Genomic DNA, 15836 nt, shown 5'->3' on the forward strand with positions numbered 1-15836 from the left:
TACAAAGGGTTACAATCTCACATAACTCACAAACTAACCCTCAACCAAAGCTCTCAACTTACTCACAATATCTCTCTCTCACAATGCTCAAAAGTCTCTCTAATCTTTGATTACAACTCTCCTCTTTTTGATGATTCTAATCTCTTCTAAGGCGTTCCATATATATAGAAAACCTAAAACCAAAACAGACTAGGAATCCTAAAACTAAAAACAAAACAAATTTGGAATCCTAATAACTTGTTACCAAAGTAGATTAGGAATCCTAATAACCTCATGTTATCAAAATAGATTAGGAACCTGCAATCTAACAATTCTCCACCCCGGCGAAGTATTCCTAAAACTGAGCCGACACCAACATGAGCACCAATACGTCGTCTCACCAAATTCGGCTGTACCAATGTGGTTGTCTACGTAACCCCTCTCCCAAGGGATCAAGCTGCCTGTAGTTCATCCAAATGGCCGTCAACGGCCTCAATAATCACGAATGTGTAACAAGCTTCTACAATGACCAAACTTGTTACTCGAAACCACCATAGTGAGCATATCCATTGGATTATCCTTCGTGTGGATCTTCACAATCTCCACATCACCATCTTCAAGAATATCTCGAACGAAGTGATAACGAACGTCAATGTGCTTCGTCCTCGCATGAAAAACCTGATTCTTAGCCAAATAGATAGCACTCATACTATCATAATGAATAGTGACGGACCACTGGGATATACCAAGTTCCTCCAAAAGTCCTCGAAGCCAAATATCCTCCTTCACAGCCTCTGTTATCACCATATACTCTGCCTCCATCATAGACAAAGCCACCATAGACTGTAAGGTGCATCTCCAACACACCGGCGTACGAGTCAAAGTAAACACATACCCCGTCGTAGACCAGCGCTTATCCAAATCCTCGGTATAATCTGAATCAACATAACCAATGCATAACTGTCCACCTGTAGTGTCCCGCTCATAAACCAAGCCAATATTGAGCGTACCTCGAATGTACCTCAAAATCCATCTCACGACGTCCCAATGACCCACTCCTGGATCATGCATATATCTCAAAACCATGCTCACCGCCTGTGACAAGTCTGATCTCGTACATATCATCGCGTACATCAAGCTTCCAACCGCACTCGCATATGGAGTCTTCGACATCAACTCTCGATCTTCAACTGTCTTCAATGAAAGATCAGTTGAAAGCTTTAAATAGGCTCCCAATGGTACACTAACTGGCTTCGTATCCATACTAACATGAAATCGCTGTAGAACCTTCTTCAAATAAGAAACCTGTGTCAAACAAAGACCGGCGCTTATCCAAATCCCCGGCATAATCCGAATCAACATAGCCAATGCACAACTGTCTACATGTAATGTCCCGCTCGAAAACCAAACCAATATTGAGCGTACCTCGAATGTACCTCAAAATCCATCTCACGACGTCCCAATGACCCACTCCTGGATCATGCATATATCTCAAAACCATGCTCACCGCCTGTGACAAGTCTGATCTCGTACATATCATCGCGTACATCAAGCTTCCAACCGCACTCGCATATGGAGTCTTCGACATCAACTCTCGATCTTCAACTGTCTTCAATGAAAGATCAGTTGAAAGCTTTAAATAGGCTCCCAATGGTACACTAACTGGCTTCGTATCCATACTAACATGAAATCGCTGTAGAACCTTCTTCAAATAAGAAACCTGTGTCAAACAAATTCTGTCATTCTTCTTGTCTCTGCCAATCTCCATCCCTAAAATACGCTTCTTCTCACCCAAATCCTTCATCTCAAACTCCTTTGAAAGTTGTGCCTTCAGCTCATCTATAGCAGATATGAAAATAGAGGCAACCAACATCTCATCGACATAACGTAATAAATAGATATACGCACCTCCTTTCAACTTGCGAATATATACGTAATGATCAAACTGGCTCCGAGTGTACAAATGACCAATCATAAAACTATCGAATCGCCTATACCACTGTCGAGGAGACTGCTTCAAACCGTATAGCAATTTCTTTAATCCGCAAACCAATTTTTCTTTCTCTATAGCTCAGAATCCGAATGGCTGAGTCATATATATTTTTGCATCAAGATCACCATGAAGAAATATCGTCTTCACATCCAACTGATCTAACTCTAAACCATACTGTGCCATCAAAGCTAGCAAAATCTGAATCGAAGAGTGCTTCACAACCGGAGAGAAAACCTCATTATAGTTAATACCTTCCTTCTGTGCATAGCCCTTCGCAACCAACCTAGCCTTGAACCTCAATGGAGTACCTTTAATGCCCTCCTTCTTCGTGTATACCCACTTGCAAGCAATTGCCTTACGCTCCTTTGGAAGCTCAACAAGCTCCCACGTATCATTCTTGTGAAGAGACTCCATCTCCTCCTGCATAGCTACCTGCCACGAATCAGCCTTCGAACTATGCTTGGTCTCTCTGAATGTAGTAGGCACCATCTCATCGATACTCTCAATCAGAAGTGCATACGCAACTGTGTCGGTATACCGTGCTGGCATTCATATGTCTCTCCTCTATCTCCCAACCGTAATAGAATCCTGAACCTGAGCCGTCGGTCCCTGATCCTGTACAATTGTACTCGTATCCTCCTCGTCGTCGTGGTGCTCACCTGATGTCACCTAAGTCGGCATTCTAATAGATATTATACCATCTGGACAATGTGGAGCTGTATCGATCTCCACCACCTGCGATATCTCCTCTGTCGGGTCGCTCTCCACCTGATGAGAGCTGGGAAGCTTTAAGATAGAATCCTCATCGAATGTGACGTCCCTACTCAGCACAATCTTTCTATCAACTGGATCGCATAGCTTGTATCCCTTGACACCACACTTGAATCCTACAAATATAGCATTCCTAGCTCGAGGTTCCAATTTATCTATTCTCACATGATAAAATGCTGGGCACCCAAATACCTTGAGCTGGTCATAATCATGTGATGGCTCTCCTGACCACATCTCCATAGGGGTTTTCCCCTCAATCATAGATGAAAGCAGCCTGTTAATAAGGCGACTCGCATATGTAAGTGCCTCAGCCCAAAAGATCTTCTCCAAACCACTCAGCGATAATAAACATTGGATCTTCTCCAGTAAAGACCGATTTAACCTCTCTATCACCCCATTCTGCTACGGTGTATGACTAACCGTGAAGTGTCTCTCTATGTCCTCGTCTCGATATAGCTACTGAAAGGGGTCTGAAGTATATTCATCATCATTATCGGATCACAACGTCTTGATCTTTCTCTCAGTCTGTAGTTCTAATCTCTTCTTCTACTCCACAAACAAATCTAGGACTTTATTCTTATGCTTCATGATGTACACCTAACAACACCTAGAATAGTCATCAACGAACGTGACGAACTAATATCGACCACCAAGTGATGCAGTCTTGATGGACCCCAAACATCTGTGTTCACGTAGTCCATGATGCCCCTCGTCCTATGAATGACCGTCCCGAACTTTACCTTTGTCTTCTTGCCAAGAACACAGTGCTCACATAATTTTTCTATACCACTCTTGGCTCCCTTCAATAGCCCCTGCTTGCACAGCACCTATAGTGACTTCTCGCCTGTGTGCCCTAACTTGTAATACCAAAGTCTGCTCATGTCCGCTTCTAAAATAGCCGAAGCAACCTGGCCAATCTCGGTGCTCCCTTTCATATAGTATAAATTTCGACTGCAGACTTCCTTTATCACCATCAAAGATCCCTTAGTAACCTTCGCTATAGAATTTTCAAAGGTCACCTTGAATCCCTTCGCCTCTAAAGCTCCAACTGAGATAAGATTCTTCTTCAGCTGAGGAACGAATCTCACCTCCTTCAATTCACGCCTCTAAAGCTCCAACTGAGATAAGATTCTTCTTCAGCTGAGGAACGAATCTCACCTCCTTCAATTCACAGACTACTCCATCGTTCTTCAGCTGAGGAACGAATCTCACCTCCTTCAATTCACAGACTACTCCATCGTGCATCCGAATCCGCATGGTACCTATCCCATAAATGCCACAGGATTGATCATTTCCAATGACAACACCCTCATCGAGCTTCTCAAAAGATGCAAATCAATCTCGCCTAGGGGTCACATGATAGGTAGCATTGGAATCAAGCATTCAATCTGATGCATCCAAGTGGTTCACCTCCGGAGTAAACAATAGAGAAAAGCTCGAATCATCGGAATCATCGTCTTTCACAATGTTCACCTCATTGGCCTTCGGGCCCTTTTTCTTGCTATTCTCCTTCTCTTTGATTTTTGGACAATCTCTTTTCCAATGTCTATGCCCCTTGTAGAATGCACATTGGTTCTTTCCTAGCTGGTGATGACCTCTTGACTTTGACCTTTCTCTATTATCATCTTTCGGATATGGACTTCTACCTCTTGTCGACAAGGCCTCGCCTGAAGTACTAGCACGGGAAGTCTCATTGTCTTTCCTCCTCAAATCATAATTTGTCAATGCATTAGTAACTTCACTATAGCTGATAGAAGATCTCTCATTTATCAAAGTGAGCACAAAGGTGTCATACTCTTCATCCGGTAAGGAGCCTAATAAGATAATAGCCTTATACTCATCCGATATCTTCTTATCAACATTTGTCAAGTCCGACAACAACTTTGTATAATTGTTCACATAAGCTGCAAGCGAGGTACCTCTAGACATCTAAAATCTGAATAACCTACACAGTAAATACAACCTATTCTCAATACTCTTCGTAAGGTACTTATTGTTGAAAATTTCCCACATCTTCATCGCAGACGTTACCCCAATCACATCATACTTCAGCTCCTGTTCCAAACATGACCTGATCACCCCACAAGCATTCCTATTTATCTTTTCTCATATCGTCTCTTTATATTTTGGTGGTCTCTTATGGACCATGATGGTCTCCTCCAAGTTCTGAGCATTGAGCGCATCCTGTACGTCGCTCATCCACAAACCAAAGTTGATTTTACCGTCATATTTTACCACACTAATTTTTATGTTCTAAAAACCAATTTGAACTATACTCACCATCGACTTGTTGCTTTCACATTCTTCTCTAATTGTAAACTAACTCCAAGTTATAGAGAAAGAATCAAACTTTGATAGAAATTAAGAATTATCCAACTGAACCCTAGATCGGATTCCAAATAGATCTCCTGTCCACATGAGGAAAGCGAAATCTCTAACGGCAACTTCTAATGCTATCTCCACCGAAGCCTAGAACTCCAAGAACTACGCTTCACACACGAATCTTTCTCCACCTAATTCCAAAACCTTAGATCTGAAACCTGGGCTCTGATACCACTTGTTGCGCGCAGCGAAAATTTCGGCAGCATCTCGGTGCAATAACAAGAGAGTCAGTCGCAATAGGAATTCCTGTTTCACCAAGGAAACAAGAATCTTAAGCAAAATATCTCAACAAAGTGGGATATCAGCTCTTCCTCTCATCAGTTCTAGGACTGACCTGTTGAGGGAACCTAAGTAAGCTATTATAAATCACACAAATAGCGAGACAACCAATTTTACGTAGTTCGCCAAATTGCCTACGTCCACGGGGAGAGGATGTGGGAGATTCTACTAAATTAAGGAGAGTACAAAGGGTTACAATCTCACATAACTCACAAACTAACCCTCAACCAAAGCTCTCAACTTGCTCACAATATCTCTCTCTCACAATGCTCAAAAGTCTCTCTAATCTTTGATTACAACTCTCCTCTTTTTGATGATTCTAATCTCTTCTAAGGCGTTCCATATATATAGAAAACCTAAAACCAAAACAGACTAGGAATCCTAAAACCAAAAACAAAACAAATTAGGAATCCTAATAACCTGTTACCAAAGCAGATTAGGAATCCTAATAACCTCATGTTACCAAAATAGATTAGGAACCTGCAATCCATAGGAATACTGCTATCCAACAGTGAAAACTTCAAAAGGAAATAATAGAAGTTTGTGCACATGGAATTTTTTCCTCCTTTTGTTTTCATATAATCAGTATGGTTGAATAGAATAGTAAAGTTTACTAATAATGATTTCGTGGACTAACTCGAGAAAAATTAAATGCATTCGGGTTGACTTCACATACTTACCTAATACGGTTTGAATATGACGCTGATGTGATACTTACTTTATTCATGTTTATTTACTATCACAAATATGGATACAAATGTCAATGTGTATTGGTAAGAAAAACTTATATACGTGCTTATCCAATTCGAATATGTGTATACTTTGAGTCTGCGAGCCCGTCGGTATAATGTAAGTTGTGAGACGCACGGGGTGTAACATTATAACTTTCTAGTATGTCACCGTTTAATTGTATTGTTGTTTGGCTAATGCCCAAACCCTACCTCCGCGACTCAAGATTCACTCCGGCGTCCAGCTTCTCCTCATCGCCTAATTCGTCGCCGTCGCCAGGTCTTAAACCGATCCCGTACTCGATCTCGGGGAGAGAGGCGAAAGTGTAGCTGACACACTTACCCATATAGACTCTGATTTTGATTCTATAGTTGCTTTGCTGATAAATGGCTTGGCTGAGGCTGTGGTCCTTATATACCTCCTGTGGCCGACGTTCAGCCAGCTTTCCAGGGAAAACCTTGTGCCATCCTTGCTTCAAGTGATCACGAACAAAGGTGAAAAGATGGATGATTTTCAGCTGATAATGGAACCCAAGGATGCAGCAATAGCAATTCTGGAGCAGATTCTATTAGGAGGAGATGAGAATAGTCGTTCGGTCAATGCTTCAAGTGTTGTCACAGCAAATGGGATTCCTGCTCTATTAAATTGCCTGAATCAAATGGATGGGAGACTTTCCATCGTGTCTATACTTTTAAGTTGCATGCGTTCTGATAGAAGATGTAGAAAACTGATAGCAAATAGAACCGAGCTGCTCCCCGTGCTTGAGCTATTTCATGCTGGAGATGATAGCACAAGGAGCATATGCATTGATTTTATCTCAGAGTTTGTTTATTTGAACAGGTATGTCTTTTGTATTTTGGGTACTTTGACAATCTTGTTTCTTTTTCTTTGTTCATCATACTGCTGCTCTGGGATAAGAGCTCTTGCATTAGTTTCTTTGATAAAATCTAGAGCTGTTGGGAGTTCTGTTTTATGTGTTTTCCTAAGGTTCACTTTATGCTACGTTTGATGACATCTAATTGATTTGATGCCTGGGAAAGTGGATGAAGGAACTCGTGGTTCGATAGGTTTTCAAGACATTGCAGAAAACTTCAGCCACAGTTCTACATGCATGGATGACTGGGATTGGGATGAAATTGATCTATAAGATGATAAGTCTGATTCAGTTATGCTTTTCATATGAGGTTATGTAAAGCATTATGGGGCTGTCTACATACTTGTGATTAATGTTAGAGGTGTTGTACTTGACAAGGATGGCCAAATGGATCAACAACTGATCCGCTGGCCGTATTTATTCTGAAAAAGTGCCACACCAACTTGTGTCCACTAACAATTCATATTTAACCTACTAATTCATTGCAAATGTATTTCTGTTTTCGTCTTAAGTTGCTTTTCCTTAGCATTTTCTATTTTCTGCTTCAGGAGAACATTCTGCAATCGAGTTTTGCAGATGATTAAAGATGAAGGAGCATTTAGTACAATGCACAGTTTGCTCGTCTACCTTCAGATGGCTCCAATGGAGAAGCAGGTTGCAGTTGCTAGTCTTCTTCTTCAGCTTGATCTTCTGGTATGTCTTCATAAAGGCTATATTAGTTAGAATATAAGAATTCTGATCTATTAATCTCGGCATAGTTAATCTAAGCAAACATAAAATGCAGGTTGAACCTCGAAAAATGAGTATTTAAAGAGGAGTACCTTTGGTTCTTTCAAAAGGTCGACTTTTTAGTAGCCTGGATGGGACTATCAAGGTAAAATTCAAACACCTTACCAGTACCTTGCGCAGACTTGAACTAAGATAATATGCTGTACTTCCCATGTAATTATAGGATTTTTAACTAGCGGAATACCAACAGATATAATTTGATAGACTTTGAAGGTGGTGAATATGTTTCAGAAAGAGGAGTTTCCTGTTAATAACCTCTATGTATTTTTGTCTAGGTGTGGGATGCTGGAAGGAGGGGTTTGAGATCAGTTCAGGAAATCGAAGAGGATGTAGCTTTTGCGGATTCACCAGATCCTCACAGGCCCGCAAAGGATGTAGCTTTTGCTGTTGCTCGATTTTTCCAAAGAGGAGGAATTGTGCGTAATGTTGTGCGATGGAGCATACAAAACCTTTTGTAAATAATTTATGTAAAAGTTTATAAATAATTTATGTATCTCTCTACTATTTTGGTGAATGTATTAGTTGAATATAATGGGATTTGATATTGGAATATAATTAAATTGTGTTGGATATGAATATAATTTTTTTTTGTTCAATATTGTGTACATGCACCCAAAGTAGATTTTGCAAAAAAAAAAAAAACTGTAGCATAGTATCGTAGACGGAAATTCCGTCTAGGATGCTCAAATTCCGTCTAGGATGACCTTTTTAACAAAAAAATAAATAAAAAATAGAAAACATCAAATTCCGTCTAGAATGAGTATTCTAGACGGAAATTTCCGTCTAGAATACTTATTCTAGACGGAATTTTTTCCCGTCTAGGATGAATTATTCTAGACGGAAATTCCGTCTACGATAATCCGTCTAGGATGTATTCTAGACGGTTTTGAATTCCGTCTAGAATATTCCGTCTAGGATGTATTCTAGACGGAATTTCCGTCTAGAATACTACATCCTAGACGGAAACATACTAGACGCGTATTCTAGACGAAATTCTATCTAGAATAAGCATTCTAGACGGAATTCTGGGTATCCTAGACGGAATTTTCCGTCTAGGATACCTCATTATTTAGTAGTGGATTGTGTAACTAAGATGTTAACCTTTGTTAGCTAAAATGATGTTAGTCATTATCAAAGCACCCGTTAAACTCCTATTGCCTAGCTAGAATAAAATGTCATCAGCGACCATGAGTCCACAGTTTTACATCAGACTTAAAATCCGGGCCCCGATTCTCTGCAGCACACTCTTAGTACAGCCTAAAGTTTCCAAGTTTAACAAAATGTAGCTAGCAAAAAGACATAAAACCCACTAGTAAAAAACAGAGCATTGCAACGGGGAAATCCATCGCCAATACACATTCGTGACGCCCGACAGCCCATCGGTAATAAGTCTATCGTGAATTAACATTGGCGGAGGGGTTGTCCGTCGCCAATGAGTATTGGCGACGGAATCCTATCGGCGACAGGCAGAATTGGCAACGGATTAATTCCGTCGCCAATGGACATAGGCAATGGACAGCTAGCGTCCGTCACCGCTAGGCAAGGGTGACAGGTTAGTACCATCATCCGTATGGTCCATCGCCATTGCACATTGGTGACAGAAAGTCCCGTCACAAATGTATATAAATCTGCAAAAAAATCCCCGCATTGGCGGAGCGGAGGCTGCGAGGGGGGCGATGAGGCTCGGGGGCGCATACAGGAGCAGAAAGGATAAGGAGGCAGCAGGTTTGAGATGGAGCAGAAAACATCGGTCAGGGGTAGGGTTTTGGTTCAATTTTTTTGAGGGTGGGCCCCTCATTGGCGACAAATCGGCCCTCATAATATTATTTACTCAGTGTTTCTTCAAACTTAAACATACTATTATTCTAGCTTCTAACTTACACTGGATCAAGAGTTGCACAAAAGATTTTCTATTTCTATTGAATTGATTGTTAATATTGAAGACAATAATAACCTACACGCACCACGGACCATCTGTAGAAAGCGAAAAGAAAACAGGGAACCTGCATATGTTTGGATGGACACGAACCAGTTAACTCAGTTAACAACAAATCTACTAATTAAGCATTTACAATAAATTGAGAAGTACTTAATGCATGCGTATCTAAAAGCCACCTGGAGTTTTGGCAATAAGAGCTCATTATCTAAGTGGTCGTCGTCGTCACCCAGTAACATATAACCAGTAATGATTCATTTCCATTTCTCATTCCTAACGTATCAAAATCTTACATTTAAAAAAAAAACCCTGACTTAACAATAATTAAAAAAGCACTTACTATTATTTGTCATCTTTTTCGGCTTTCTCTTCCTCCTAACTTCTCTCCGAGACCCAGGTTCTTCTTCGTCAGAATCCTCAGATTCCGCTTCAATCTTGTCTCTCTCACCAGGAATATTGACACGTTCCTCGCTACAGCAAGTAGTCCCATAAATAATCACATCAAACCCGAAGTCGCCATCGTAGAAAAAAACTAAGAAATCCCCTTCAGTAACGGAGCTCGCAGAGACGAACCTCTCCCATCCATCGCGAAAGTAGAGATTCCCACCAACAATGCCCAACTTGATCCTCCATCGCCGGCCTTGGGAGCTCCGGATGACCACCGGTCTCTGCGTGATTGTTTCTCCCAGGTGCTTCTTGAATTCTGGTGGGATTCTCTGGGAAATTGATGATGAAAAAATCATTTAAAAAAAAGGACGAAGACCAGAGAATCACGAGGAAATGAGCCCAGGGCTTACCAATGAGCATGTGAAATCCCCAATCATCACCTTGAAGAATGAAGGGCGGTCCAATATTGACATTGACTTGGGGTTACCCATTTGATCAATATATAGCAGAGCTCTAGAAAATGTTGTTGTTGTTGTTGCTGCTGCTGCTGTTGAAGCTGGGGATGTTTGTGAGTCCAAGAAATTGCTTCGCCTTGTTCTTTTAACTTGGCAGTTTGAAAGGGCTCTGGAGTGTACGTAGTCGAAAAAGTCTGGGTGCTTATATTAATTACTTATTATGTGGTTAGTCTGAGGGAGTTAATGAAGGTGATGGTACTCATGAGGGTTGTGCTTCCCGCCATTTTATGTGGTACGTAACGGCCGGGTGCTGAGCGGGACTTGCGGCCAGTAAATTTTCCTTTTATGAAGATTTATGTTCGTCGAGTACTGTTTATTTATTTTGGAGTAAAATTGCCTGGGAAAAGTTAATACCCAGCTCCCAACCGCCAACCAACCAGAAAACGGCCACCGGGCCGTTTCAGGTTGGGTAAACTTTGACCCGACCGGTTTAATTAAGCTCGACCTCAACCTGATCCAAGTAATAAACTGGTCAGTGTTTCTTCAAACTGAAAGCATTAGTATCCCAACATAGACTGTCATTAGGGCAAAAAAATAATAAAATAAAACGGGTAGCAAGCAAGAGATGTCTCGTAGCTAATGAGAACTTGAAGTAATGCAATGCAGGAGAACAATGATAACAATCCAATAACCTCCGTGAAAGTGGGAAAGGGCGCCATATATAAGATTGGAGAGTTTTAGGCTAAATGCGGTATTCTCCTTTGTCTTCGATTATGACAAAGGGATCAATGAACCACAGAGAATCTATGGGGCTGGAGTATCGGAGAAAGAGAGCGTAAGTAATGGGTTTTTGGACGAACTGGGTTAAATGGGTCAAACGGTTACTGTTTTGGAATATATGATATCTTCCTCCTAGGATTTGTTGGTTTCGAGAGTGTAGACCCATAGACCCAAACCTGGATCAAAATCAACAATTCTGGAAAACTCAGCATCGGTCGACCGACACACATGGATCGGTCGACCGAATCGACTGCAGGAAACTGAGCAGAAAAACCCGCTCTGGTCGGTCGACCGAAGCAATGGTCCCGGTCGACTGAAAACGTGCACAAGAAACCCTGTAGAAAACAGAGTTCTGGACGGTTGACCGAAACAATACTATCGGTCGACCGACGGCGATCAACCAGTCAACCGATGCGATGCTATCGGTCGACCGAAGTCGGGTCAGGCGGTTTCCTATAGTTCGGGTTGGAATATGTTTTTGAGTTGTGTATATATATGTTTCCTAAAACGTTTTAGGGTTATGTGAGGACGTCTTTGAGAGGGTTTTGACGGCACTTTGAGATCAGAGATCTTAAAGAGAGTGTGGCTGTAAGACCCCGTTGATTTTGATAATTCATATATGTGAATATTAGTGAAACGCAATATTTAATATATGATAAAATATCTGGCATGGTTGTACATGAAAACTAGTGTTTTGAGTTTATGAGGATGTGGATATGCCTCAGGTATGAGGTTGAGTTGCAAATTTGCAAATCGTGTGCAACAGAAATCGAAGAATGCAGTTTTTAGTCCATGAATCGACCCATGACTGTCATGAGTCGACTCACGACATCGAGTCCTGTTGCCATTTAGTTTCTGCTGAGTCGACTCATGAATTATGAGTCGACCCATGACCCATGAGTCGACCCATAATATACCATGAGTCGACACATCATGGATTTTTGGCTTTTCTCAGTTCGGGTCTGTTGGGTTTCGAGTCGGGTTCTATCTACTCATATATATTTCCCTCCACCCGAAAACACTCTTTTTCATCAGCAAACCCTAGAGAAACCCTAGCCTCCTCTCCCCCTCTAAACCCTAGCTCGTGTTTGGGTATTCTTGGGCGATTTTTGGAGATTTTTAGCAACTCTTTGTGGATTGCAGCGAAGGGGATTGTTCATCATCACATCTGAGGCGAGTAACATCTCGCCCAATCCTTCTCCCATGTTTTTAATAGTTTACAAATGTTTTTCATGAGTTTTATTGAGCCTAAGACTTATTTTCAAGTATAAATCAATGTTCTTATTAGGGTGAATGCTAGAAATCATGTGTTTCAGATTTTAAATCCTCACCAACGAGTTTTTGAAGAAAACCCAGATCTGGAAATATTTTTAAGGAATAAAAATATGAGTTTTCTTTTTGGTTAAATGCCTTTTTCATGTTTAGGGGTTAATTGTTAGATTTAACATATAAGTATTTGATTTTCACGTTAGATATAAATTTCTCACTGTATCATAGTCTAGAATTGATAGCTATCGAGATGTAGATCAGTATAATGGAAGGATGGATCGAGTTAGCGAATTTAACTTGTGATATATGTAGATTTAAGCCTGTAAGTCGACTCACGACTTATCACGAGTCGACTCATCAGGTTGAGTCGACCCATGACTGTTATGAGTCGACTCACGAAGAAATTTTTCCTGTTATCTTAAGTTTCTGCTAAGTCGACTCGTATCGGATCATGAGTCGACCCATGATACATGAGTCGACCCATGAATGAGCACGAGTCGACTCATCACAGTATTTCCTGTTTCGGTTGTGTTTCTGTTTAATCATCTGCTGTATACATATATATATACATATATACAGTGTATATATATATATGATCGAGGGTACTGTCTACTATTCTTGAACTTGCGGTGTTGCCTTGTTTATCGGATATTAAATTTGCAGTAAATCTTGTTTTCATCTGTGCATGTAAGATGACATTTGTGGCATAGGTTTAGATCAGCACAGCAGGGCATGTACAAGAATAGGGTAGGTATATCTTTCTATGCACAGTCCTCGTGTTAGAGTATAATCCATTTCAAGTCCTCGTGTTGGGCTATAATCCATTAGAGTCCTCATGTTGGACTATAATCCATTTCAAACATGTTTTAGACTTTTGCTAAACCTTGAGCACGTTATTCAACCAAGTTGGGTACACGACATATTGTATTAGGCTGGGGCATGATAGCTGCCTATGTCATACATGACACCAATTGTAGCTTCGTTTTATTTTCATTTTATCGGTAGAGATGGGTATGTATTCTTTTCTTTATTGTTCTTGTGACCAACTTCGGGTTTTGTATTTAGGGATCTACAATTTGAGATACAAGGTATATACATGAGGGTTTCCTTGTTTGGATTATTTCGCTCGACGTACCTATGCTCGTGTTGTATTTCCCTAAGTACTAAAACCCATTAATGTTTGTGTAAATGATTTATATTATTATGTATTAACTGTATTTTCATATACAACGAGCCCTATCCCTTGGGGTTGGTTGTGATGTTGCTCGCTAGCGCTTTGACGCTCATTGTCCCTCCCCCTTTCAGGTAACGAGCCAGGAGCCCGGAGAGTCGCAGGTTGATGACGATGTACTTTAGCTTCAGCCGGCTATTTAGATATATTTTCTTTTGAGCTCCACTGTAGATTTTGCATTTGTTGTAAAATCTTTTACTTGCTTTGTACTACACCTGTTGTTGATTCCACTAGAGAGATAGTAATTGTGATGGTGAAACATGTTATTACACGGTGTGGTGCATGGCAGGTTTAACATTTCTGGTTTCACCTCGGACTGTAGCCTTGTGTGAACCCAGGGGCGTCACAGTTGGTATCAGAGCTCTAGTTCCAGTATCCTTAGGATCATCCTGTGTCGAGTCGTGGAGCTAGGTTAGAGTTTCTTAGGATTCATGTGTAGAGTCCGCTAAGGATTTCCTAGTATGAGTGAGGACGATATATGCGTATATCTCAAAATTTTGAGAAATTTTTTTTATGACAACTATTTTTGCTTAAAGTGTATGCGTGAATATTATGTAATGTGAAAATCATATTGTGATGTACTATGTATGAATAGAATATACGTCTACTTTGACTCATGAACTTTATTGTTTCTTATTATCAGAGAGATGGCAGGACGTGGGATACCTCGCACTCGAAGGGCCGCTCAGGCAGAGCCCCAGCAGGCCCCACCTGAGTCGCAGCAGGCTCCACCCGAGGAGGAGCAGGCACCACCAGAACCACAGCAGGCTCCTCAGTATTTGGTGGATATCATGGCTCCTCTTATTGCCAGGATGACAGCCATTGAGGAGTTGGTAACGACTCATATAGCACCATGGACACCACCACCACTGGTAGCTCAGCAGCAGGGGATACGAGCCGTCCCGATCAGAGAGAGAGACCCAGAGTTAGCACATACAGCTATTCCACTAGCGGTACCAGATAGAGCCATGGAGCAGGAAGCTTGGCTCCGTATGGTAGAGAGGTATCAGAAGATGAGGGCACCAGAGTTCCAGGGGTCACCAGACCCTCTTGCAGCACACAAGTGGAAGGAGGATGTGAGCAATATACTTAACATACTCAGTGTAGATTCGGTTCAGAAGCAGAGGTTGGCATCCTACAGTCTGAAGGGAGATGCCGGGAGATGGTACCGACTACAGTTTACTCCAGAGCAGAGGATGACCCTCACATGGGAGGATTTCATCTACTTCTTTGATGGGCAGTATATTTCTTCTGCAGCACGGACTGGGAAGGAGCTTGAGTTGTCCCGGATGACTCAGGGGGACATGACAGTGGCAGATTATGAGAGCCGGTTTATGGAGTTGCTGTATTTCACGGGTATATGGCAGACAGGAGAGCGTCAAGCTCAGATGTTCTTAGCAGGGCTACGCCCTAATCTCCGTCGGTACCTCGTCTCGAGGAGGTTCTATTCAGTTAGGGAGGTAGCTGAGGCCGCCATTTCATAGGAGATTGAGACTACTATGTTCCATAAGGACAAGGAAGTGAAGGCCAAGGCAGGACAGAGCGGGGACAAAGGTAAGAACAAGAGACCTTTGTCAGGACATCAGCATCAGTAGCAGCAGGGCCCTCATAAGAAGGGACCCCAGCAGGATCAGAGAGCGCATCAGCAGCGCAAGTTCCAGGGATCTTGTTTCAACTGTCGCAAGGTCGGGCACAAGGCATTAGAGTGTCGTAGTGCACCATCAGGAGCTCAGCAGGGCAGAGGCCCGAACCAGCAGCAGCAGCGATAGCAGGGCAGAGGTCAGGGTCAGCAGAACAGGCTTGAGGCACCGCCAGTGACGCAGAGGGCAGAGGGGCAGGTTCGAGCAGTCCAGGAGGCTCCCCTGGGGCAGATTGTTCCATATTCTCTAGCATTAGCAGTAGAGCAGTCTTCAGCCACAGGCAGAGTATATGCAGTGGTTCCCCATGATCACGGTGCCAGCGGAGCAGTTGTGGAGTGTACG

General features: G+C 41.9%; 2 protein-coding genes across 3 annotated transcripts; one reads left to right on the forward strand and one right to left on the reverse strand.

The window, feature by feature from the left end:
- Window positions 6340–8377, forward strand: LOC109834243 (putative E3 ubiquitin-protein ligase LIN-1). Its single transcript, XM_020402222.1, has 4 exons — window positions 6340–6973; window positions 7556–7700; window positions 7792–7881; window positions 8072–8377. Exons 1-3 carry the CDS (start codon window positions 6636–6638, stop codon window positions 7816–7818), a joined length of 510 nt encoding a protein of 169 aa, XP_020257811.1. The 5' UTR covers window positions 6340–6635; the 3' UTR covers window positions 7819–7881; window positions 8072–8377.
- LOC109832309 (B3 domain-containing protein Os01g0723500-like) lies at window positions 9971–10731 on the reverse strand. Of its 2 annotated transcripts, XM_020399730.1 has the most exons (3): window positions 10530–10731; window positions 10306–10448; window positions 9971–10203 (listed from the first exon to the last, which is right to left on the reverse strand). In XM_020399730.1, exons 1-3 carry the CDS (start codon window positions 10608–10610, stop codon window positions 10047–10049), a joined length of 381 nt encoding a protein of 126 aa, XP_020255319.1. In that variant the 5' UTR covers window positions 10611–10731; the 3' UTR covers window positions 9971–10046. The 2 variants fall into 2 exon arrangements, with proteins under 2 accessions (XP_020255319.1, XP_020255318.1); XM_020399729.1 differs by having other exon boundaries at window positions 9971–10448.

The sequence above is a fragment of the Asparagus officinalis genome, chromosome 3, assembly GCF_001876935.1.
Source record: "Asparagus officinalis chromosome 3, Aspof.V1, whole genome shotgun sequence".
NCBI classification, from domain to species: domain Eukaryota; kingdom Viridiplantae; phylum Streptophyta; class Magnoliopsida; order Asparagales; family Asparagaceae; genus Asparagus; species Asparagus officinalis.

What these genes read in the sequence shown, in the direction of transcription:
- LOC109834243 (XM_020402222.1), top strand. Translation starts at nt 6,636, where the DNA reads ATGGATGATTTTCAGCTGATAATGGAACCCAAGGATGCAGCAATAGCA. An exon ending in GAGTTTGTTTATTTGAACAG is followed by an intron (nt 6,974 to 7,555) that starts GTATGTCTTTTG and finishes TTTCTGCTTCAG; the next exon opens with GAGAACATTCTGCAATCGAG. An exon ending in TTCTTCAGCTTGATCTTCTG is followed by an intron (nt 7,701 to 7,791) that starts GTATGTCTTCAT and finishes CATAAAATGCAG; the next exon opens with GTTGAACCTCGAAAAATGAG.
- LOC109832309 (XM_020399729.1), bottom strand. Translation starts at nt 10,610, where the DNA reads ATGGGTAACCCCAAGTCAATGTCAATATTGGACCGCCCTTCATTCTTC. An exon ending in GGGATTTCACATGCTCATTG is followed by an intron (nt 10,449 to 10,529) that starts GTAAGCCCTGGG and finishes TCAATTTCCCAG; the next exon opens with AGAATCCCACCAGAATTCAA.